Source organism: Odontomachus brunneus, unplaced genomic scaffold, assembly GCF_010583005.1.
Source record: "Odontomachus brunneus isolate Ranch 3 - 2012 unplaced genomic scaffold, Obru_v1 Obru_scaffold_108, whole genome shotgun sequence".
In the NCBI taxonomy this organism is placed as follows: domain Eukaryota; kingdom Metazoa; phylum Arthropoda; class Insecta; order Hymenoptera; family Formicidae; genus Odontomachus; species Odontomachus brunneus.
Genome location: NW_022639558.1, coordinates 459752 through 484057, shown reverse-complemented (window position 1 = coordinate 484057; position 24306 = coordinate 459752). Strand labels below are relative to the sequence as shown.

The following is a 24306-nucleotide window of genomic DNA, read 5'->3' as shown; positions in this document are numbered from 1 at the left end:
AAAGTTCTACATAATTTTTGAAATTTTAATTAATCATCATGAATATGCCAATAATGTATCTCTTATTAGGAATTACGTACAACGACTCGTACGTAATTTTCTAAGTACGATGACGCCAACAATTTCCTACTTACTATTAACCACATTATCATTCTTGAGTCTGGTGCAGCAAATTAAAAATCGAATACGACATCTTAAGCACCTGTAAAAAAATGTAGGCACGTGTTTAAAGTTGTTTGCTTTGTTAGATTTATAGAAAATGGTTTTCACTGTATGCCATCCGACTGATACTGACTGATACAAACGATTCTAGATTCAGCGTGATGATGTATGCACTGCTAAATTCAATCGGAATCCTTGCGCGTTCCATGATTATCAGGAGTGACTTTTTGCTCCTGCCGTTAAGCGTTAGCCACTCAATGTTATAAACGCTATCGGCCAAGTGAAGACTCTGCAAAACGAAGGCATAACGAAATTGAACACTATGAGAGAAACGTATCGTGCTTTCCCAGTCGTGTTTTTTTTATCTGCTTTAACGAAACGTGCGTCTTGTTGCCTGTTATACGGTGCGATATACTTTTAACTTGACTTCGTTTCCAAACCAACAGTAGATGAAGATCTGCGCCAACATGCAACCGGTATACAACATCAATGGAATAAATTTTACATAGTCCTTCGCCATAGCTATTCGGTGCAGATTCGAACAGACCACCAGCATGCTCACCGCGAACTGAATGGCGATTATTTTCGCGAAAGTGTTGCTCATCGCGTTCGCGTATCTGCGGGTGGACAGAAGGCCTTTAGTCGATTTCAGTTTCTAAAACTGCCGAGCGTGTAAAGTCACACAAAGATTGTTCGATGGGTCTGTGGATAAGAACAAATCCTGGAAACTTGTAACATTCCATTAAACGACACAAATCTTTTCGAGAAATTCCCATGTTATTTAGAGCGTGGCAAGCGAGCGTTAACAACTGTTACGAGAGGATGAATAAAAATCGATGAGTTAGAGGAAAGAATTACTCAGAAAACTAACTCGAATATCATACTGTAGTGACGAATACAGTCGTGCAGGACATCCTGACTCTGCATGATCTTCGCCAGTCGGTGTTCCAGGATCTCGAATTGGCAACACACATGCAGCAAGAAGCCACAGACTAGGCTCTCACAAGCGACGTTCACCAAACCGGAGGTGGACATGCCTATCATTTGGTGAATGTAGACGAGAGTAAATGTCGTAGATCTCGAATAATCAAACGGCACCCACGCCTTGTACGTCAGCTTGCCATTAATGTAGTCCAGCATGATGGATGATAAAAGTACCGATGCGACTGCTGTCATCACAAGGGTTAAATACCGCAACGTGTTGTCCCTGTAAGACGATCGTGTAAATAATAAAATTAAATTTTTTAAATTATCTTTAAATTGTCTCTCTTATCTATTTAAATTATCTTAAGTTGTTCTTAAAATTCCTAAATTCTTAAATTCTCCTTTGTTTTTTCGGAGATTTTATCTGGTTATAAGCAGAATTGCGAGTAGTTAATTACCTTTTCAATTAATTATCGAATTTAATTGATGATTAATATAAGCCTATTTAATTAAAAATATTTTAATTAACCACTGATTTCAAGAAATCTAATTAAAAATCATTCAATCAACAATTGATTTGAAGGAATTCAATTAAAAACTGTTGAATTAACGATTAAAATGAGCGAAAGTAAATGAAGATTATTCGATTAACGATTGAACATAGTCAATGTAATTAAATCAATCGTTAATGGAATGATTTTTAATTAAATTTTTTGAAGTCAGTGGTTAATTAAAATATTTTTAATTGAATAGGCTTATATTAATGGTCAATTAATTAAATTAGAAATTATTTACTTAAATCAATTATTAAATTGAGGCGAATTTAATTGATATTTTCACAACTCTGGTTATAAGAATATACTACCATCTCTCTCTCTCTCTCTCTCTGAAACGACACTTACTGTATCTTCTTATCGAACTTCCGTCGGATCGTCACCTCGTCCGATTCCGACGGACTGAATGTTTTCCCGGTGAGCACGTTGATCATCCACGTGACATTCTTACGGTCCATCCATATGCAAACTTGTTTGTAGCCCGCGACGAATACGGTCAGCATCATGTACATCGACTCAGTGAGTTCGTCGGAATTATCGACATTCAGCATGATGTTCATGAATTGAGAGATCGAGAACGTATATAACGAGGAGATGAGAAACATCGCGTAAGTTTTATAGGCGACATGTTGGAACAGCGATGTCCACGATGGTGGTTGCCAGAATCCAGCGAGCGTGCAGATCGCGAGTGTGAATCTCAACGGGCGCATTTCAGCTTTCCTTGTTCTTCTTCGACTTTGTCCACACAGATCCCGTTAATATCGTATTATCACTTGTAAATACACGTCAATATCTAGATTCCCTCATATTAAAAACAGATCGCGCGCGATTGATCTATTTTTCAAACAAAGATTATGTATCAAACACACAAAATATTGTCAATAAGGGACGTTGAACGGTTGTAACACGAGTTAATTGTAAAAGTCGTTCGATATCATTCTGAAAGAAGTAGGGAACAAATTTCACCTCTTCTATTGTTGAGTAGAGTCATGATTTTCAAATGGACACAAAGGTGCATTATGTAACAAGTATGTGAATCAATTTCGGAGCTGTCACCTGTTCTTGATTGAATTTTTGAATTAAATTGACATAAGATCAAACAATTCACAGGGAACCAGAATGTCTTCAGTCTAAATGTCTATAACCTGATACGACGGCGATGTTACTACAACTTCCGATCTCTACCATCAGCGTAATACCGCGCTTATACGATGACATTCTTGTGGAATAATACATCTTTCCAAGTCGAAACGCGTAAAGTTTGCATGAGTTGGCCACGAGATATATATTTTGTTCGAGGGTTGTGCATTATACGTTATTTTCGCGGAAAGAGAAGGAAAGGAATAGCAGATAAATATTTGGAATAATAAATTCCACGTATCGTGTGTTGTCGGAAGTTTAGCAGTTTTTACGATATTCTGCTGCAAAGTTTCCTTAAACCTCTACTTTGTTATACAGTCACCTTATTGTTTGTTCATGTTAAAATATTACATTTGCTCTCTTCTCTTTGTACAACTGACAATTTTATAAAACATATATCTCGAATGTTGATTAGTGTATTATTAGCTGCAATTTGTCTGTATGAAATTTTTATATCAGTAGCCTGTACACTCGGTACTACGACAGCACGCTTTTGATTATAGTAATTCCTACGATCTGGCGTCGTATTGTCATATACTCTCTACGATATTGAGTTCCCCTCGCTTTTCCATGTCGTGGAACGCACGAACGGAATAAGAGAGAAGAATCTGTGAACGAGAAGATCTCTCTCTGTCCGAGAATTCGTCTCTACGTAAAATCTTAATTATCCATCCCTACAAGTTTATCTAATAACAACGATGTTGAACTAAAAGTTCGATCGTACTAAGTCGCGTTCGTGGCACAGCGGAAGAATGTGAAAAAGTATAAGATAGTCTTTGCAACGATTCTATTGTAGTATCTTGAACATTACCATAGAAGTTTCTCGAGATATAGGTATTATGCTCTATTTAACAATTTTCGTTTCTCCAGAAGGAATGAACATTTCTCTTCACGTGCTGTAGTTTTCGACCAAAATACCAGCAAATGTCCCCGACAGAAACCTTCAATTTTTAATTACAAACTGCCTGGTGAATATTAAAGTATTTTCTTTTGGCCCTCGCCACATGATTGCATATAATTCGTTGACGTGCTGGACGTGCGCGATTATTTCTGTTGATGAGCCGTCTCACTCTTCTTGCGTCTGACGTAGTAGATTGAAGATCGAGTACGATGTTTTGAGCACCTGCAACAAGAGAGCCAAAGACACATCGAAAATTACTTGCAACGGCGAACGATAACAATTGACAATGTCTTCATTGTCGTCTTGAATTGAATTATACTGACGGCCACAAACGAGTTGAGATTCATCGTGATTATGTATACGCTGTGGAACTCGATTGGAACCATCGTGCGTCTCATAATTAACAGGACATCTTTCTGTTTGTTATTGTCGAGCATCGGCCATTCTATCTCGTAGATGCTATCCATCACGTGTTGGCTCTATAAATAAGAACGTGAGACAGAATTCTGCGTCATCGGAGAAAAATACCGCATATTCTTCCGCGTAATATCTCGCGTGTGAGTAAAATAGGTGTTCAGACGTGAGAAATGTGTACCTTTAACTTGACCTCATTGCCGAACCAGCAGTAGATGAAGATTTGTGCCAAGATCGCAATCGTATAAAACATCAGCGGGACGTAGCTCATGTAATTCTTCGCCATGGCTATTCGATACATATTCGAGCACACCACCAGCATGCTCACCGCGAACTGGAGGGCGATTATCTTCGCGAACATGTCGTTCACCCTATACGCGTATCTGCGATTAGACAGAAAGTTCTCAGTGGCCCTCCGAGTTCGCCCCGAGCAGTGCCTTTCGCGAAGCTAAACAGAGGATCATTGGATTCGTGTTGTTTAGAGTCGCAACTTGATGAGATCTTATGGGTATTCAAAGCGCGTCCTGACGAGGCGCTTAGCGCGCGTACTTTCGGAGCCTAACGAGACTACTTGTTGAACTAACGTAAAAATGCGGTTGTGATGATAAACACAGTCGCCCAGGACGTCGCGGCCCGGCAAGATTTTCGCCAATCGATGCTCTAAGATCTCGAGTTGGCAGCAGATGTGCAACAGGAATCCGCAAATTAAGCTCTCGTAAGCGACGTTTACTAAACCGGAGGTTGACATGCCTATCAATTGGTAAGTGTACACGAGAAAGAACACGACGCTGGATGACGTATAGTCGAACGGCACCCATGCTTTGTACGTCAGATTCCTCTTCGTTAGCTCCGTGAAGAAAGACGTCAGAAGTATCGATGTAATCGACATCATCACAAGGATCAAGTAGTACATCATCTTGTTCCTATGAAATCACCGTGGACATCATTATTACGCCAATATCGTTTAGCGACGTTTGCTCGCTGTTGCGTTACTTGAAAGTATTTTATTATTTATAGTAGCAGAGTGTGATAACAGCTCCCGCACGGGAGAAAAAAAAGTTGTTTGTATAAGTTTGTATAAGCAGCTATAATAGTTGTAATATATGGACACCTAAAAAATATTGCTGCGTTAGCAACTTTTTTCGCTGCAACAGCAAATTTTCTTGCTGTAAGATCGACATAATACCAAGTTGCTAGAACATGTTGCTGTTGTACGAAAAGAATTTGCTGCAGCAAAAAAGTAGCTAACGCAGCAATATTTTGTAAGTATCCATATATTACGACTTTCCTTTTTTCCATGTAACCATCGATTCGTCTCGAATTACTCGCAAAATTCGACTCGAATGTTGGGAAAATCGATTGTGATTTATATTATAGAACTGTATTTCGTAGGTTTAGAACAACTCAGAACACAAAATTCTCGATTGGAACGCAAAATAAAGGGTGTATTTACTCTTGGTTCGAGTTGTTAGTCAAAAACGGTTTTTTTTCCTGACTTGCGGAATTCTTCTTTTGGAACAACTTTGGAGTAACTAGAAAGATAGCGATAAGACAATATTTGATTTTTGAAAAAGGAGGGTCAGCTAAGAAAATGTTTCTTTTTTTTTTCATTTCATTGGAGATGCATTTGGGATAAAATAATGTCGTTTTAAAACAATGTAGTACAAAGTTAGGACAACCTAGAACAACTTTCAAATTATAATTTTCGGTAAAGAAGAGCTCACTTTATGCTCAAAAATATAATCTCATCCTTAGCGTAAACTTCGTAAAGATATCGATATATCAAATAGAAAACCAGAAAAGTACCAGTAAACGCCTAACAGTCGATACTCTACCTATTTTTGGCACTCTTACGTGGATACTATCAAATATTAAGATGTAAAATATAAGATGAAAGAATATTCCTCTCCTAATCAAAAGAAACAATGATATTTTTCTTTTGATTTAAAAAAAAACTTTCTTGAGGCTGTACATAGATTCCACTAAAGATGAGATATTTTCTTTTAGTGTACAGTGTTCACCTTTTTTTCCGACCAGACGCTCCCACCTCATATTATATTTTGCGCCCCTGTGTGCAATTATTTTTTATTCGTGAAGAGACATTCTTTTCTTTGACTAGCAATCGCAAGGTGTCCGTTTGCTCGCGCGATCTCGATGTGTACGATACTTACTGTATCCTTTTGTCGAATTTTTGTCGTATCATCACTTCCTGCGGCTCACACGGCGCGAAGGGTCTCTCCGTGAGCTGGTTGATTATCTCCATGACGTTCTTGCGGTCCACCCATATGTAAGTTTGCTTGTAGGCCGCGACCAACACGGTCAGCATCATGTACAAGGCGTCGGTGAATTCGTCGGAATTTTTGGCGTTCAGCACGATATTCATGAACTGAGACAGCGCGAATATATATAACGAAGAGGCCAAGAACATCGCGTAGGTTTTGTAAATAACATGCTTGAACAACGACTCCCACGACAACGGCTGCCAACAGCCGGCGAGCGCGCAGATCAAGAGCGTGAATTGCAGCACGTACATTCGCTTATCAATGTAATTTCGTGTATAGACAAATTGCCGTTAACACCACGCTACAAACATTACAACGTAACGTCGATAGATTTTCTGAAATGTCTATCGAGAGAAAACCATCCTTCGATTAGTTCTCGGTGAGAATTTCGCTTGTGCGAAGTATGTATGATGATCACTAAGCTATCTGTTTATATGTGTCCGCCAAACTTACAATTACGTAACACTAATGACACTTACAATGTTTTCGCGATGAATCTGCACCAGCACAACTGCGTCGCCCGCAGCTAATTCGATCACGTATATACCAGAGTTATTATTCAACTGATCCTTTTTCTAACGTTCTGTTTCTGACGAACATATTTGTCTATATGTATTTTAAGAATGAGACCCTTCGAACGTTTATAGTCTCGCGGCACGAGATCTTCTGACAATAATATCACATTCGTTCACCGCGTTTTTTTGTTTTTACTTCTGCCATTATCGCAATCTGCCGAGGGCAGGAGCTGCCTATATTAAAATTTCACAAAGATAAACTGCAACTAATAATTCTGCAACTATAATTTATGTAACATTCGAGACATTCATTCCGCAAAGTCGCAATCTATAATAAGCTATAATATCTCGCAATAGTAGCTATAGATTCGCAATAGTTGAAAAAAAAGAGAAGACTAACGATCCGAGAACAGTCGAGGGGATATATTTTCCCGTCTTTCCTCTATACCGTCGTTTCTGTGAAAATAACGATGTAGCGTTTGTCATTAAGAAAGGGATGGTTCATGAAATTTATTTGTAAAGGCAATATTTTGCGAGAAAGTCGTCGCGAGCTCATTATCTATTTCGATTCTTCAACGATGTTATTGTATATCTATCCGAACCTATTATATTTTTCCTCTTATGATTTTTCCAACCAAGCCTCAAATGCTACATAATGAATTGTTAACAATAGCTTACCTGTATGCAATTTTAATATAAGGCTATAACGCTCATACGCGCTTAGGTAACAGTATATTTTCTTTTACCGTACGGCCTGCATCGTCGTATGCATCAGTGTTCGTATCGATTGATCTCAATGATTGATCTCAACATACTCGCTCGTCTCTTGCGCGAAATAAATGCGGCAAGAGATGAATTTTAATCCTTGAATTCGGAGAGAGTAGTAATATCTTGTGACGTGGTGGATTTACCCACTCATATGGGACGAAGGGATGAGGTCGAGGGGATGAAGTGGCGCGGAGTTCGTGTCTCCTCGCTGCGTGTATTTATTAAGTTGATCCATAAGTTTGTGCGAATTTTTAAATGAAATTGATTGTGTATTTTGTTCTTGTTAAAAATAATTTTAATCTGTAATATATGCGTCATTCTGTTCGACAATCTTCTGCCATCTTTCACGTAATTTCATAATTCCTCTCGCGCAAAACTCTTGTGTTTTTTCGACGCAGAAACGTTCCAAGTGATTTTTCATATCCTCTAAAGAAGAGAAGTTTATATCGTCAAGGGAGTTCTATAATGGGCGAAACAGATGATAATCAGGAGACAATGTGGATATAGTGAGTGAGACAAAATATTCCAAATTCCAACAATTTTTACGAAGATAAAAAAGCATAATGCACCGGAAAGACTCATTACTGCCTTTTATTTTCGTGACAAAGACAACTGTACTTCTTTTGAACACTATCACTTATATCATGAAATATGTTTTAAAATGTCAGCTATTAAAATACACACATGAATAGTTAACTATATGGAAATATCCTCCTAATATATTAACATGCCAATTAAACGAATTATGAATCACGAATGACGGAAACACGAATTTATGGATCAAGCCAATAATTTGAAAGAAAATATGAGAGCGAGATTGTTTGCCGAGTGATTTTATTTACGCACCTCTACAAATTATATCTCTACAACTTACAGCTTTTACGATCAAGATGGATTCGATTTACTATCAGCATCCTTTTCTACTGCTATTGTAAACTTAATTCATCTCACCTTGATAAAGCTTTTAAAACATCGTTCCACGGAAGTGAAGCGACTAAATCCACGATTTTGAGTGATCACTGTCGTCCTGTCAGACGTGAGATTTCCCGATTGTACATCTCTTACATTTGATGCATCAGGTTGAAAACCGAATATGAAGTTTTGAGCACCTGCAATAACCGCGTGTCCCCATGTGGGAAGTATAGGGATAATAAAAATTACAAAATTGTCCAATCTTGCATCAGATTGAAATTATGAGACTGAAGTTATTACATATTTTTGCAAAAGTTTTACATACATGTTTACATTTTTATTAAAAAATTATTTTTATTTCTTTAATATTTTCTATATTGTCAAATTCGCTATTTTTATAGTGTCGATAAATATTGACTGTACTATATATAGTTTAGTAGCTTTACAAAAAACATTGTAAAATGAAATGTAATTTTAACGTAAGTATCACAATATTTTTTCTGTATGCGCAGTGAACGGCAGAAAAAAGTTACAACACTTCTTTTCAATAAGTTTCGCAACGCACCCAATAAGAAAATTTGTCTTTTGGTAATTCTAAGAGATTGAAGTTTCCTGCTGAGTGTGTTCAGAATGTCATCAAGATAAAAGTGCTGCAATCTTTCTGCCACTATAACTACATATTTCAAGTTAATTATTATTTATATTCGATACAAACGAACAAATTGGACTTTCATTCACACGACGGTCGACTAGTCAAACTAACCATCACAAGAGACTCGAGATTCCGAGGGACGATATACGCGCTGGTGAACTTAATAGACGCCGCCATCGCGCGGCTCATAATTATCACAAGACACTTCTTCACGTTGTTGTTGAGATTTGGCCACTCCATCTTGTAGATATTATCCGCGAATTCCAAACTCTAAAGTTACGATAAAGTATGAATCTCCCTTGTATATCTCCGTTGCATTCTCGCATTGCTGGTGTACCCTTAAAAAATTACCCTCAGCTTCACTTCGTTTCCGAACCAGCAATAATAGAACATCGCTAACAACGCGCAAGACAGACACATGAGAGTCTGAATGTACATGGCACTGGATGTCGACATCACTAAGCAAAACAGCAGGCAGCACACCACCATACAGGTTCCTGTGAACTGGCTGCCGATAATAATAGCCAATCTTTCGTTTAGCATAGTGGCGAATCTGCGGCACAAAGTACAATTTATAGTCTCGTTCACGTTGCTCAGGTGTATATATACAGAATGTTCTAGAGTTTCCTCCGCAGTTTTTGTAGGAACGTAGAACGGATTGAGGTGAATATAAAAGTTCCATACCATCTTACGATATGCGCAATAAATCTCGAGATATTAAAAAAGATTGATGAATGATGTGCGATATGTAGTGGCGCCGTCTACCGTTATATTAGGTCAAATTGAGCAAAAAAGTGCTACACCATTTTGCAAATGACTACATAGATTTTTAGATAATTAAAAAAGATTGTGCATTATCGGGCATAATCATATAACAATTTTCTTTTATTAATAACTAAAAATCTCATGGTTATTTGAAAAATGATAAAAGGCTTTTTTTGTTCAATTTAACCTATTTAATATACAAATACACAACAGCACACATCGTCACTACAACTCATCTACCATGTTGCGAATATATGATCATTCACCATCTTTTTAAATTAATATCTCAACTATTATTGCCAAAGGATTAAAGGACTTTTATGTTCACCTCAATCTGTTTTTTTTTTCCAACAAAGATTTGTTCCAACAAAGATTGCGGAAAATCTAGGACACTCTGTATATCATTATCTTTTCTTATTTCACATGCATATATCGACCGAACATCCAAAAAAGAAGGTCTTTAATAGCTTTGTCGAATATTTTAAATAATACGAACGTATTTATCACGGAACTTACTCAAATATACGATTATGATGAGATGTGCATTCGCGTAGCATACTCTGATTATTGGTGACCTTCGACAGTCGGTACTCCAGGATCTCAATCTGGCAAGAAAGATGCAACAGCAGCCCGGAAAAGAGGCTATCGCAAGCGACGTTCAAAAAACTGGTGAACAGCATACTGAACATTTAATGAGCGTACAAGAAGTAATATATCACGATGACCGAGTAATCTAACGGGAACCACGCTTTAAACGTTAAGTTCCGTCTTCTGAAGTCCGTGAACAACGAGATCAGAGTGATGTAGAAAGCGATAATCACGATAAGCATTAAGTAGCGAAACTTATATTCCTATAAAGATTGCGACCCTCTTACCTTCTTGCGCGTCTTTCATTTCTTTTTTCGATCGGACTTACTGTTCAAGTTACAATGTTTACGTACTCTTTTCAAATACCAGAAATATCTCTAAACTTTACGCTATCGCCCACATCGGGACAATCACTCACGTAAAACCGATATCATTCTTTTTTTCATATTTATCAGTGGATTACGTTCGTGGAAAGAAAGAACTGAAGGGAGGATGGTGAATCGCTGGGGATCACATACTCACGTTATCATTTTGTTAAACCTTCTTCGGATGATCGTTTCGTTCTTTTCCATCGGCTTGAACGGCTCCACGGTCAAGTTGTCGACCATAGCCACGAAAGTCTGATGATTGATATTTATCGTGATGATCTTCAGACCCCATAATCCCGATCAGTACCATGTATAGTATCTCGTCCGCGTTGCTGACGTTAAGTACGAGCTCCATGAATTGGGACAAGGTGAACATGAGGCTCAGTATACTCAGTACGGCCGTGTAAGCATTGTACAATATCTGTTTCGTCAGCGACGACTTCCACGACCGCAGTTACCAGATACCGGTGCCAGACAGTGAGTACTGACAGTGTAAATTCCAGCATGCGTATCTCCGTGCCGCTCTCCCCTTCGTGCGGTCGCTGTCGATATTTCTTTAATTATGTGTCGTGCAACGCACCACATTCAAAATGACGACGCGCCATTCTCTCTACGTGCACGCTCGCGATCGCAGAAACGACCGGCTGCTCGTGTTCGCGCACGGGTCGACTAAACCGTCAGGCGTATTAGTCAGGCGATCGCGTAATCGAGGCTTCGATGATCTATGGAATAACGACAATTGAAATCCGTGTCGAAGAACGAGAACGAGAGTAATATCGAGGGACGGTTTGTCGCGGAAGAAGACAAAGGAGGACGTTTCATCATCGTGGCGTTACTAAGCCTGTTCTTTCTCGAACAACCTTCTCAACTGGTACACACATTAGTACGGCAAGTTCGAGAGACAAGATATACTTGCTCTGCTCTTCCGAGTCGGAATTCTGATTCTACTTTGTTTTACTATTCCATTCAATATCTATTTTGATACTTTAAAACCTACATCAATATCTTTTGATTCTATTTAACCTACCCGAGTCGAAATTTTGATCCTACATTTATCCTCACTGTTCCATTCAACGCCTATTTTGCCGCCAAAGAAAGTGAAAAGGGTGAATATCAATATATGAGAAATGAATTTCAATCAGAGTCAAATAGGTAGGAGTAAATTGCATCATTAGAATTAAATTTACTTTGTTAACTTAGCTTCTACTGCGTTGTAAAATTTAAGATTTAACAGCCAAAATTTATAGAGCCAAAATTTTGATTCGGGCTAATTTATTGCACCAATGTACACAAAGTTCTTCGAAAAGGAACATACTTCTTGACACAATATTGTCTGAAATAATAGCAAACTGAAAGTTTTTCGTCACAATTCACAACGTTAACTCACGTAGATTTTTCCCATCAATTTAACTGGAACGTTTAATTCCAATGATCTGACGAAACCTTGATAACGTACGCGGGACACATTAAGAGATCAAATTCAAACAATTCAAGACAAGTCTTCGTTCTGATAAACGCTATTTTGAGACATCTCTTTATCCGCGCTTGGACTGGCGATGATTGCTTCGCGGCGCGTTTTGTATATTCGCTCGTTATCCCATAACATCGTCGCAACAGTTGTCAATAATAAATGAAAGCAGAGTGCGGTGAAATGCAAAATTTCAAACTCATCTATTAAGTGAAAAAGTACAGAAATACCTCACGAGGCAACATAAAGCTTGGAATGCCTATAATTCCCCTCCGACTTCGGGAAGTCGCGCAGACTTTCTAACAGCGAGTGTTTTTTTTCTTTTTTATTAAACTGTCTCTTCATGCAAGGGGAATCTTCGTATTATATAGCCCCGAACGCAAGTTCCGCGACGTTGTCTACCGCGAAATCATACTTTCATGAGTCTACTCGCGAATTACCGTTCCGGCAATTTTATTATGTTCTGGGAATTGTATTATATGTCGTTATTATGTACATTCATGTGGCGTGATTCTCGTTGGAAATGGCGGAATGATGAAAGATACGGGAACAAAGTTGCACGGAAAAAATAAATTCGCCGCGTTCTCATCAATAAAACATTCCGTCGTGTTTTATTTTCAACAGTGTTTTTCGATACTCCTCTAATCGTGACGCATATCGCGAAATGTTTTTTTTGCCGCTCGCGATATACACGTGACTATATGTCTCGCGGCATCATCCGGCCTAAAGTGAAATTTTAATCACGGTGATCACGTCTTCACGCACAGCTTTCATCCTCGTGTGTACCGTCCACCCAATCAACCCCAAAGAATCATCGTGCATCCCATCGTCGTTTATCGACTTTCGCGCCCGCAGCATCTGTTCGTTCACCGACATATTCACCGGCATATTTTTCCGACACACGACACGAGAACGGACAGGAACTGGAGATGCCTCAATCTGAGTAATGTGCGCAAAAAATTGTAATCGAACGTGCACAGCTGGAAAAGTGGAAGAAAGTCGATGCAAACGTTGGAAACTCGACGTTAAAATTATGCGCCAAATAACGCGACAACGACTTGTTTCATGTACTTTATTTATAAATATATGCAACTACAACAAACTTTGTTCAACTTCTCGTTTATGTTACTATTCTTGTATTCGTACCAACAAGTTGTAAGTGGAGTACGATGTTTTGAGGATCTGAAATAACACGAGACTCGTTGGACGCAGAAGTGGAATCTTAGGATGACTTTCTGCAAACTTCGGTTTATCTTAGACTATTATTCTTTCTTTCAAAGGAGCAATGAGAATATTTAAGATAAAAATAGCAATATCTGTGCACACGTACGTAACTCTGGACATTCTTATAGTTTTGGTCTTTAAATACGAATATTTAAATTTTCAACATGTATAATTTTTTTTCTTATTATGTAATTATGTGTACATACATATATTCTATGTTGAAAATTTAAATATTCGTGTTTAAACTAACGGAGTTACTAACTGAAATTATTATTGGGAAAGAAATTGATAGGAGTTGGAAAATTTTCAGGTGACCGATCTATCAGTTAACCGTCGGCTAAGATTAACCGGAATCGATGGAAGAAAGTCAACCTCAGTAGTCGATTTGATGGTTTATCGTGTGTAAAATTTTGTATACCGACCGATACAAAGGAATCCAAGTTCAGAGGGACGATATACGCGGTAACTATCTCGATAGGCACGGCTGCGCGTTTCATAATGATCAGGAGGCCCTTCTTGACGCTATTATTCAACGTTGGCCAGTGCGTTTGGAAAACGCTATCTCCTAATTGAAGGCTCTATAGGTATCGAATTGGCGTTAAATTGGTGCACAGAATTTCTTACTTATCTATGAGCGTTGCCGGCAATTTCCTTGCACGACTTTCGCCTTCCAAGCAGCGGACTTGACGACCGTTTACTTACGTACCTTCGACTTAACTTTGTTTCCGAACCAGCAATAGATAAATATCTCCGTCATCATGCAGCATGTGTACATGATCAGCTCGATATTATCCGCGCTTACAGTCGATTTGCTCAATTGAAACAAATTGGAGCATATTATCAGTGTACTCGTCATGAACTGAAATCCGATGATCTGCGTGAACCTCGCGTTTACCGCCCGCGCAAACCTGCAATTCAGTTTATACTGTTGCAGTCTCATGAGAGACCAGAGAGACAAAGTTTGCTTATGCAATTATTCTGCGACAGTTCGCGTATAACAACGATCTAGAGTAACGTGAAAAACCTCGTCGGCTTTGGTACGATAACTGACTCGAATATGCTGTTATGATGACGTATACAGTAGCTCAGATTATGTTGGCTGATCTTCTTCAAGCGATATTCCAGGATTTCCATCTGGCAGCACACGTGCATCAAGAAACCGCATATCAGGGTGTCGCAGGCGACGTTCACGGTGGCGCAGTAGAACGTGCTTAAAAACTGATGAAAGTACGTGATGAAAAACAACGCGTAAGACGAATAGTAATCGTACGGCACCCATTCTCGATAGGTTAACCTCCCTTGCCTGAAATCGACGAGCAACGACGTCAATCCGGTGCATGTCCACGACGTCTCAATTAGTATCGCGTAGCGCAACGTGTTTGCCCTGAAAAGTAACCGGGAAAGTCGAAGTTATCGCGATCAATTACTTTCAGAAAAATGTATTGTGACGTGTTAATTTTCTACTGCCCACTGTGACTCTGAAGTCACAATCCAGTTTTATTATTATTTATCTCCAATATGAATGTTGTTCCTATTCTTGATTGATGTGACATAAACGTCACAATATGCCTTTTTTTTAATATGTTGGCAGCGATAGTAACTGCCCAACGTGACTTCAGAATCACAAACTTATTTTAGAAAAATAAAAAATTAGAAAAGTAAAATATTCCAGCACTTATAGGTGTTGAGTACTTTAGTTTTAAACATCCTGTATATACTAAATATTTTTTAAACATGAGAAATTAATTTGGGCAGTACAGAGTTAAAGAGAGTAAAATGGTGAGAGAGAGATCGATGAAAAATTTCTGTCAAAACATAAGCGGGACACTATATATCTAAAACTCGATACAACCCATCGCGTGGTATTAATTGAATTAAAATATTAATTTATTCTACTTATAAAAGAAATAAGTAAGATAAAAATATCAATATCTGAACGTACCTAATCCTGGACATTTTTTGGTCTTTAAGCACACAAATATTCAACATAGTATATAGAAAATTTTAATATTAAGTTTAAAGATTAAAACAATAAGAATGTTCAATGAGATACGTGTTCAAACATTAATTCTTTTACCTTAAATATTCTGATTGTTTTTTGAAAGACCTACAATGAACTTTTAAAGGGAGAAAAAACAAAAGTTCTGAAATTCAAGTTTCTAAATATCAATTCTTAAAAATAAAACTGTAAAAAAATGTAGGACTGAAATGAATCCGACAGATTCTAACGTTACATCGAGAATTGAGGTATTTACCTAATTATCGCGTCGAACTTGCGACGGATCTCTATTTCGCCCGGGTCCAACGGCTTGAAGGGTTCTTCGGTGAGCTTCTTAATCATAATTGTGATCTCCTCGTAATTTATCCACATGATAAACAATTTGTAGCCGGACGCCGACACGTTTAGCATCATGTACAAATTGTCAGTGAAGTCGTCGGGATTGTCGACGTTCAGAATGATGTCCATGAATTGTAACGCCGCGAAAGTGTACAGAAAGGTAATTATTAGTGTTCTGTAGACATCGTAAGCGATACGTTTGAAGCGCGACAGCCACGTTGGCGGCCGAAAACAGCCGGCGAACATGACGATCATAAACGTCAATTTCAAAACGCGCATTTCGAGCAAGCACTTAATTTAAAAAATGTGTATAAATATGTATATATCGTATATATAACTATGTTACGAGCCTGAAGTATCGCTTGTGCAATCTCTCAAGTCTTCAATCTCTGTTCTCTGTGTTTCCTCAAGAGAACTTTAGCCTCTCGAGCCGGTGTCATGCGGCGAGAGAGGAATCATAAGTAGCAAAATTTTATTTCTCCCTAAGAATGTCTACAGACACGCGAGACAATTTTGCGACGACGAAACTAGCTCTCAGCAAATGTTTCTTTTCCCATCTTTTCTTTTGACAAACATTTTCACGATATCAAGTTCCTGCGACGATCGCAGACGAGATAATATAGTTCAAAGCAATGATAATATTTTCGTATGCAATTTTGATCGCGAAATTAGATAATAAGGCGACATTATCTGTGTATCTTATGTATCGTATGAGATATCTGGATGTATAACAGGTGAAACTAGTAATATGTCGAAGAGCGGTAGACCGAGACTCTCTTTTCAGTATGTATATCAATATCGAATGAGCTGATAATAATTTCCATAAAACAGTCACCGCTCGGTTATTTTGACGACAAAGTATTTTAATATACTATTGCCTCTACCTAGGAGTCGCAACGTATCGATTTCTGCACACGCAACGCGAACAGCAAGAGGGTTGTGTTCGAGATACACTCCTATAAGGTGCGCAGTCGGTACGTTGCTAATTCTAGTAGTAGACTAGTCGTTAACGACGCGAGTAGATTGTGGTTTGCTTTAAATTTGTTGTAGCACGTCTACACGTTAAACCACGATCGTATGATATTGGAGAATACGTCAGGTGGAGTACGAAATAGACGCAAATCGTACGTGACATTCCTCTGGAGGCGGAAGTAAGCTATCGAGGACAGTCGAGTAGTGAAAATTCACTGCAATTTACCGCGTAGACAAAAATAGAAAATTTGTATTCTAACAAGTCACGAAATTTACGCGGTGTGTATCTCAGAAAGAGCACGATTGCAATGAAGAGGCACTGCTACCAGCACTCTGTTGATATTCCTAAACTTTTATTCTATACACTTTACAGATGGAAATCTAAAGTCATATTCGTGATTAACAACACTTTATACAAACAATTGCATACGACGTTTCACACGCTCGCTTTTGTATTATGTTTCTTGCATTCGCACTAGCAAGTTGTAAGTGGAGTACGATGTTTTGAGCAACTGCAATAATATTACAAATATGTTGAGAATTTATGATTTAAACTCGGTACACCGTAGAGTATACCACACTCGGCCCGCACGATAAGCACAAATTTTGGATACTAACCGCTACAAAGGAGTCTATATTCAAGGGGATAACGTACGCGGTGACGATCTCGATAGGCACTGTCGCGCGTTTCATAATTATTAGGAGGCTCTTTTTGAGACTATTGGTCAACGTTAGCCACTGCGTTTGGAAAACGCTGTCCGCCAATTGAAGACTCTGCGGATCAGGATGCAGAATTCTTTCACTCTTCTTTGCGAATATAGACTTCACTCGCGCAAAATATGCATTTTAAATGTCCGTAAGCAGTTTATTATTTTCCACAGACAACAGTGTTTGGTTATAAAATTTCTTCTCATTTTGTGATATTACCAACGATTCGGATATTATATAACGTAACGTACAGTAATGGCAATATAATCAGTCAGATTCCCTTGTGCGACGCATTTCCCTTCCAGGAAGATTTCGTCCTCGAGACTTGTCCTATTTAGTCAGAAACGTACCTTCGATTTCACCTTGTTTCCGAACCAGCAGTAGATAAAGATCTCCGTCAGAATGCAGCTCATATAAGCCATTAACGAGGGATTGGACGATTTGCTCAGTTGAAATAGACACGAGCACATTATTAGCATGCTCACTACAAATTGGAACCCAATGATCGACGTGAATATTGTATTGACGAGACGGGTGAACCTGCAAACGTGTGTTATTTCTGAATCGCGACAGTCGTTGCGCGAAATGAGGAAAAGATTCGGCTCGTAACCGACTCGAGTATGCTGTTGTGATGGCGTATGCAGTAGCTCAACGTGTCTTGACTGATGCTTTTCAAGCGATACTCCAAGATCTCTAACTGGCAACACACGTGCATCAGGAGACCGCAAATAAATACGTCGCAGGCGATATTCACGTTGGCGCAATAAAATGTGCCCAAAAGTTGATGAAAGTAGACGACGACGTACAATATGTGAGACGAATAATAAACGTCCGGCACCCATTGCCGGTATATCAACGTGCGGTGTCTGTAATTGATGATATACGACGCGAGTCCGCAAAACGTCCACGCTGTCTCGATTAGAAGCATGTAACATAACGTGTTAGACCTAGAAAGTGGTCGGAAGAATCGAAGTCATCGCATTCGATACAACTTTCCAAACTCGTCACACGTGTGCACTGAGAGAAAAACAATGTCTAAAAAATAAAAAATACTTATTCGCTCTAGTCACTGATATATAATATATACACCATATCTATTTATATTAATATAAAATACTTTTGAAATAAGAAAATATACCTTTTCCTAGAAGCTTAGCTTTTGGGAGACTGTCTATTCTATATTTAAATAACAGAATTTAGATATAAATAAATATCACATAAACACCCACAGAATAAATATTTCGTATTTCTTAAATATTTTTTCTCTCAGTGTATGTAAACTTTTAAATAAGCACATTTTTTCTTTGTTCTTTAACAGATTTCTAATAAAAGATAACGAAGTTCATGTAAGGTCGATATTTACGATACTTACGAATAATTAGAACTGCTTGGAAAAGAAACTCAGGAATTCAAATAAAGCGAATGGGCCTTGACTGAAAAAGGGTCGAGATATTTACCTAATTAGCATATCAAACTTTTGACGGATCTCCATTTCGCCCGAGTCCAACGGCTTGAACGGTTCCTCGGTGAGTCTGTTTATTATAATTACGATATCCTCGTAATTTATCCACATGATAAGCAATTTGCAGCTGGACACAAACACATTCAGCATCATGTACAAATTGTCGGTGAAGTCGTCGGGGTTGTCGACGTTCAGCACGATGTCTATGAGTTGTAACATCACGAAAGTGTACATTACAATAAATATTAATGTCCGATAGACGTTGTAAATAATACGTTTAAATCGCGACAACCATGATAACGGTCGGAAACATCCGCTGAGCATAATTAACATAAATGTCAATTTCAAAACACGCATCTCCGGCTCTTTAGTAAAACAACAAACAAAAGAGAAAATAAATAAATAAATAAACCGCGTGCCAACTTGTACAGTTATATGACGTGTGTCACCAGCTTCTTAGCTTTTAGTAACTTCTTCAATTTTCTACAAGCCTCTTCTTATTCTCGAGATAACTTTAGTTATCATCACACAACGAGCGAGACATCGAGCAATGCGATTTCGTATCACGCGAGCACCTAGAAGTGTCCACAGACACTCCTAAGTTCTCGTGTGAAATAGCGATGCGATTTCTCGTCGATGAAAATAGCTCTGATCGACGATATTTTTCATTTCCTCACTGTCATCCGCATTTCCATCGTACGCAAGGTACGATCGTACGGGACTGTACTTATGCAAATTAGTAGACATACTTCTACTTGCAATTTTTATCGCATGATTAAATAATAAAGCATTTTTATACGATATATCGAGGCAGCAAAGACGAAAAGGCGATTTCTTTCTATACATTCATCAATATAGCATGAGTAGTCTCAGCAAAATCTTCACGTACCAGCCACGAGCTGGTCGCATATCGATGACAAAACATTTTAACATTTTAAATCATTTTATTCCGCCTAAGAGTCGCGACATATCGATTTCTGCACTCGCGCAACGCGAATAGAAAGAAGATTGCATCCTCCTAGATATACTTCTGCAACGCCACAGTCGATCGGGTACACGGAATCTTGACTGGTCATTAGTGAGGCGAACGGATTGCAATTCGCTTTCCGCTCTTGTGCATTTATCGAAGTTCATTCGGCCATAATTGCATCGTAGGATATTGAAGGATGCGCTAAGTGAAATGCATCGACGTGTGTCGCGCGTAATGTTCATTTAGATTTGAAAATATGCATGGAAAAAAGAAGTTTAGGATTAACCAAATTTCTCGTGAAATACAAACAATCTAGAAAATTCCGGTTGAAGTTACTAAAACTTTGTTCAAGTTAACAAAATTTCTAATAACTTTAATTGGAATTTTCTGACTCATATTGCACGAGAAATTTGATTATTCAACCGTACGTTCTTTTCCCGCGTCCCATTAATTTGTAAATTATGATTTAAATCTTTCTAAATTTTAATAACACAATTAAATTTTTATAACTCAAGTAACTATTTATAATTTTGTAAATGAAATGATAATATTTCTATATCTTGACGAGTTACGTACTGTTATAATGTCATTAAAAAATAACTGTTGTTAGAAGAGCTGTTGAGACACTCTAAGTTTTCATTCTATACGCTTACATACTGAAAAGTATGAGAATGCGGTCATATTTCTAAAAACTATTTCATATTTCTAAAATATTCGTGCGCGATGCACATTCTCTACGTGTCACATAAACTTATCACCGAACAGTTGATATAAGAACAATTGCATGGCTATCACACAATTTCATGTTTGTGAAAGAACGCTCCACTTTTAGCCACTATGTTTCTTGCATTTGCACTAGCAAATTGTAAGCAGAGTACGACGTTTTGAGCAACTGCAATAATCATGAGTATATTGAGAACGATTAAGAATTCTTGTCGGAGAATATAGTACGATGTATTCCATTTATTATACTAACTCCCATGAAAGAGTCGAGATTCATGTTGAGGAGGTACGCGCTGGTAAATTCGATCGGTACCATCGCGCGATTCATGACTATCAAGAGACTTTTTTTGATTTTATTATCCAACCCCGTCCATTCCATCTCAAAAATGGTGTCGAGCACCTGCAGGCTCTGTGAACGAAATTCTCCAATAAATTCTCGCCGACCGACGCGCGAGGCTCGTTAGTAGCCGCGAAAAAGAATTTTCAATGTCAAATTCCGAATTCCCATCGATGTGAATCATCGTGCTGATCACATGAAATTTACGCGCACGCATACCGTCACTTTGAGTTTGTTGCCGAACCAACAGTAGAGGAAGATTTGCGCCATTACGCAAAACGTATATGTAAGCAGAGCGATGTGATACATGCCTATGGTCGTTTTCGTGAGCTGGTATAAATTCGCGCACACCACGAACGTGCTTGTCACGAACTGAAATAAAATGATTCCCGTGAATCTCATGTTGACCGTACGCGCATACCTGCAATCAAAAGATTTCCTTCAGTCCAGAACATCGCGGCGTTTAGGGATTAGTCGCGAGTTAAAATTGGTTTAAAGAGCAACTAAAAATAATTATTTTCATATGTGTAATTTTTCTCAATATAATTTCTTTTGATATTTGAGGCTTTCGCGGTGTCCATAAATATTAGATTTGGTTTCTGGGTTTGAGTCGCGTGAATTCTTCTTTATCTGATTCCGACATTTTGCGAACATTTCAGTTCGCTTCATTAGGCAGCATCGAGTTGTTCCTCCCTGATGAAGCGAACTGAAATGTTCGCAAAATGTCGAAGTCAGACAAAGAAGAATTCATGCAGCTCAAAAACCAAATCTAATATAATTTCTTTTTCTATCAATATAATTTCTATTAATGCAATTAATAGAAATTCAGAAAGCACCCAGAAAGCAAAAATAATTGACGATCGACTGAAGGGAATATAGACATAGATGTGTAGATATATAGATATATCATAGATTTCAATCAAATTTTTCGTACTTAAAAACGTAAATTTTTAAGTGTAAAAGAAGATGTTGCGTTTCAAAGAGATACCTACGTAATTAAGAAATATGTTAAGAGTAGGTCTTATGTGAAATTTCTTACAAAGACTGACACTATTATATCGTAGTGATGACGCACGCAGTAGTTCAGAGCGTTGTGACTCGTGATATTTTTCAGACGGTAGTTTAGAATGGTAATTTGGCAACACACATGCAGTAACAATCCAACAATGAGATTGTCGCAGGCGACGTTAACGTGCGATGCGGCGAGCACGCTTACATACTGATAGGTGTACGTGAGGCAATATATCACGAACGGCGAGTAATCGTACGGCAGCCATTCAGGGAATGTCAGTTTCCTATTTCGAAAATTCGTCAGCAACGATACCAAGACGTTGTCCGCGCACGTGATCTCGTTCAGAATCGCGTAGATCATCGCGTTGGTCCTAAAAAAAAAATGTGGAAAATAATTGTATACATTTGATCTAATTGTTTTATTTTCAAATTTTAACTGACTCCACACGATACGACAATGAAAGAAACGTGATCTTATTAAATAATATAATCCTAATCTGATAATTTAATTTTTTTCGAGCACCTCTTTTCAAGTTTTAAATTAATATATTTGCGAAATTGAAAATTACAGGCCAAAGAAAGATTCAGGATCGATTTTTTAATAATAGTTTAAATTTAGATTTAAGTTTACACTCTGTTCACAAACACATCAGACATTGTTAGAACTGAGTTTGAACTGAAATCCAATTGTCAATTACTATTGACAAATTTGTCCTCAGTCACAGAACAGTAAAAATTGCTAAAATAATTTGCAACATACATAACGACGTATCAGGATTTTATACGGACAAGAGTATTCAGGAACGATATCGCGCGATTGTTATGTTTGTATCCGCAAGATACGGCATTATACTGCGCGTGCAAATGTCGTGAAACGGGACGGTGATGTAATCTCCTGTGATTACCGTATCATCTGGTCGAATTTCCGTCGAATCTCTCTTTCGGCAGGCACCAAAGGCTTGAACGTCCCCTCGTTAAGCTTGTGTATTAACACCACAAAGCTCTCGTGATTCACCCACATGGTGTGTACCTTGTAACACGCGACGACCATCGCCATCATCAAGTACAAGATGTTGGTGAAGTCGTCAGGATTATTGACGTTTAATACGATCTCCATGAACTGTGAGAACGTGAAGCTGTACATCACGCTGATCACCAGTAACGTGTAGAAGTTGTACAGCGTGTGCTTGATCAACGAGGTCCACGAAAACGGTCGCCAGCATCCGGCGAGCGCTAAGATCGACAGTGTAAATTGCAACACGCTCATTCTCAGAGACTCCGTCTCTTTTTTCATCTCCATTTCATTTCATTTCATTTCATTTACGAGGTTAAAGAACCCTTTAATGTACAATAAAGGGAACGGAAATAATATCTGTCGGGCAATCACTTTGATTTAAATAAATTGGTACACTTACACGAAGTGTAAGAACATTCTTTGTTATCTCAACCTTTTTTGAGAACCTTTTCTGGGAACTCTTTGAGTCCTTCCTGAGACTCCAGTTTTGGAGAGGTGTCTTTTGTCTCGCAATCTCGCGATCGGTTGTCCAGACGACCCTTTATTGATACCCTAAGAGGGCATCAGCGATAAAATCCCCGCAGTATGTTATCGCGAATGAGTTGACTTTACAGCGGAGGAGACTTTACAGCGTCTATAGATCCGACAACGTATTATTCACCGAATACTCCCCTCGACCAGACAGAATTTGATATTACTCTAATAGCCAAAGGCGGACGATAGTTTCCGTAAACTCCGAGACATTTTGACGAGGCTCAACTTTACGTATTACGTCCGTCTATAATATGGATGTTTATTCATGAGAACGAAACACGGGGGTAAGATTCGCGTTAAATATTCAAGGATGTCACGAAAATAGACACGCGCGACGGTGGATTGTATTTAACTGTATGAAATCCTGATATATTGTTGCGCGTATATGCATCACGGGATATTTTATTTATTATGTCGTTATTCCTCGCGACTCCGTGTCTTCCCTCAATCCATTATTCTCCGTCTAATTATCGTCTTCTTTTTTTTCAGATATAAACGTGAAGAACAAGATATTCTCGCTGTATTTCTGTATTTCTCTGTATTTCTCTTCACGATGATGACGCGTGGTACCGCGTTCGAAGATTTGCAGAGGGAGTGAT

At 38.3% G+C, this 24306-nt stretch overlaps 5 protein-coding genes across 5 annotated transcripts; all 5 read right to left on the bottom strand.

Annotated features, from left to right (window-relative positions):
• Positions 1 to 68: 68 nt before the first annotated feature.
• On the bottom strand, positions 69 to 11403 carry LOC116849180 (odorant receptor 46a-like). Its single transcript, XM_032826100.1, is given in 9 exon segments — positions 69 to 202; positions 296 to 451; positions 4277 to 4478; positions 4680 to 5018; positions 6267 to 6481; positions 8612 to 8769; positions 9305 to 9494; positions 9576 to 9777; positions 10506 to 11403. Coding segments are annotated over 9 exon segments (1830 nt in total). The 5' UTR covers positions 10820 to 11403; the 3' UTR covers positions 69 to 148.
• Positions 1985 to 2422, bottom strand: LOC116849225. The gene has a single exon (XM_032826159.1). It carries the CDS (start codon positions 2348 to 2350, stop codon positions 1985 to 1987), a length of 366 nt encoding a protein of 121 aa, XP_032682050.1. The 5' UTR covers positions 2351 to 2422.
• LOC116849223 lies at positions 6040 to 6934 on the bottom strand. The gene is made up of 2 exons (XM_032826158.1): positions 6857 to 6934; positions 6040 to 6721 (listed from the first exon to the last, which is right to left on the bottom strand). The coding sequence occupies exon 2, from the start codon at positions 6626 to 6628 to the stop codon at positions 6263 to 6265; it is 366 nt and encodes a 121-aa protein (XP_032682049.1). The 5' UTR covers positions 6629 to 6721; positions 6857 to 6934; the 3' UTR covers positions 6040 to 6262.
• Positions 11404 to 13963: 2560 nt separating the features above from the next.
• Positions 13964 to 23452, bottom strand: LOC116849179. The gene is made up of 12 exons (XM_032826099.1): positions 23064 to 23452; positions 22197 to 22529; positions 21367 to 21568; positions 21060 to 21219; positions 19113 to 19572; positions 18270 to 18602; positions 18006 to 18195; positions 17567 to 17721; positions 15893 to 16108; positions 14689 to 15021; positions 14344 to 14545; positions 13964 to 14215 (listed from the first exon to the last, which is right to left on the bottom strand). The coding sequence occupies exons 1-12, from the start codon at positions 23450 to 23452 to the stop codon at positions 13964 to 13966; spliced, it is 3225 nt and encodes a 1074-aa protein (XP_032681990.1).
• Positions 20684 to 21348, bottom strand: LOC116849226. The gene is made up of 2 exons (XM_032826160.1): positions 21064 to 21348; positions 20684 to 20979 (listed from the first exon to the last, which is right to left on the bottom strand). Exons 1-2 carry the CDS (start codon positions 21187 to 21189, stop codon positions 20923 to 20925), a joined length of 183 nt encoding a protein of 60 aa, XP_032682051.1. The 5' UTR covers positions 21190 to 21348; the 3' UTR covers positions 20684 to 20922.
• Positions 23453 to 24306: the final 854 nt, after the last annotated feature.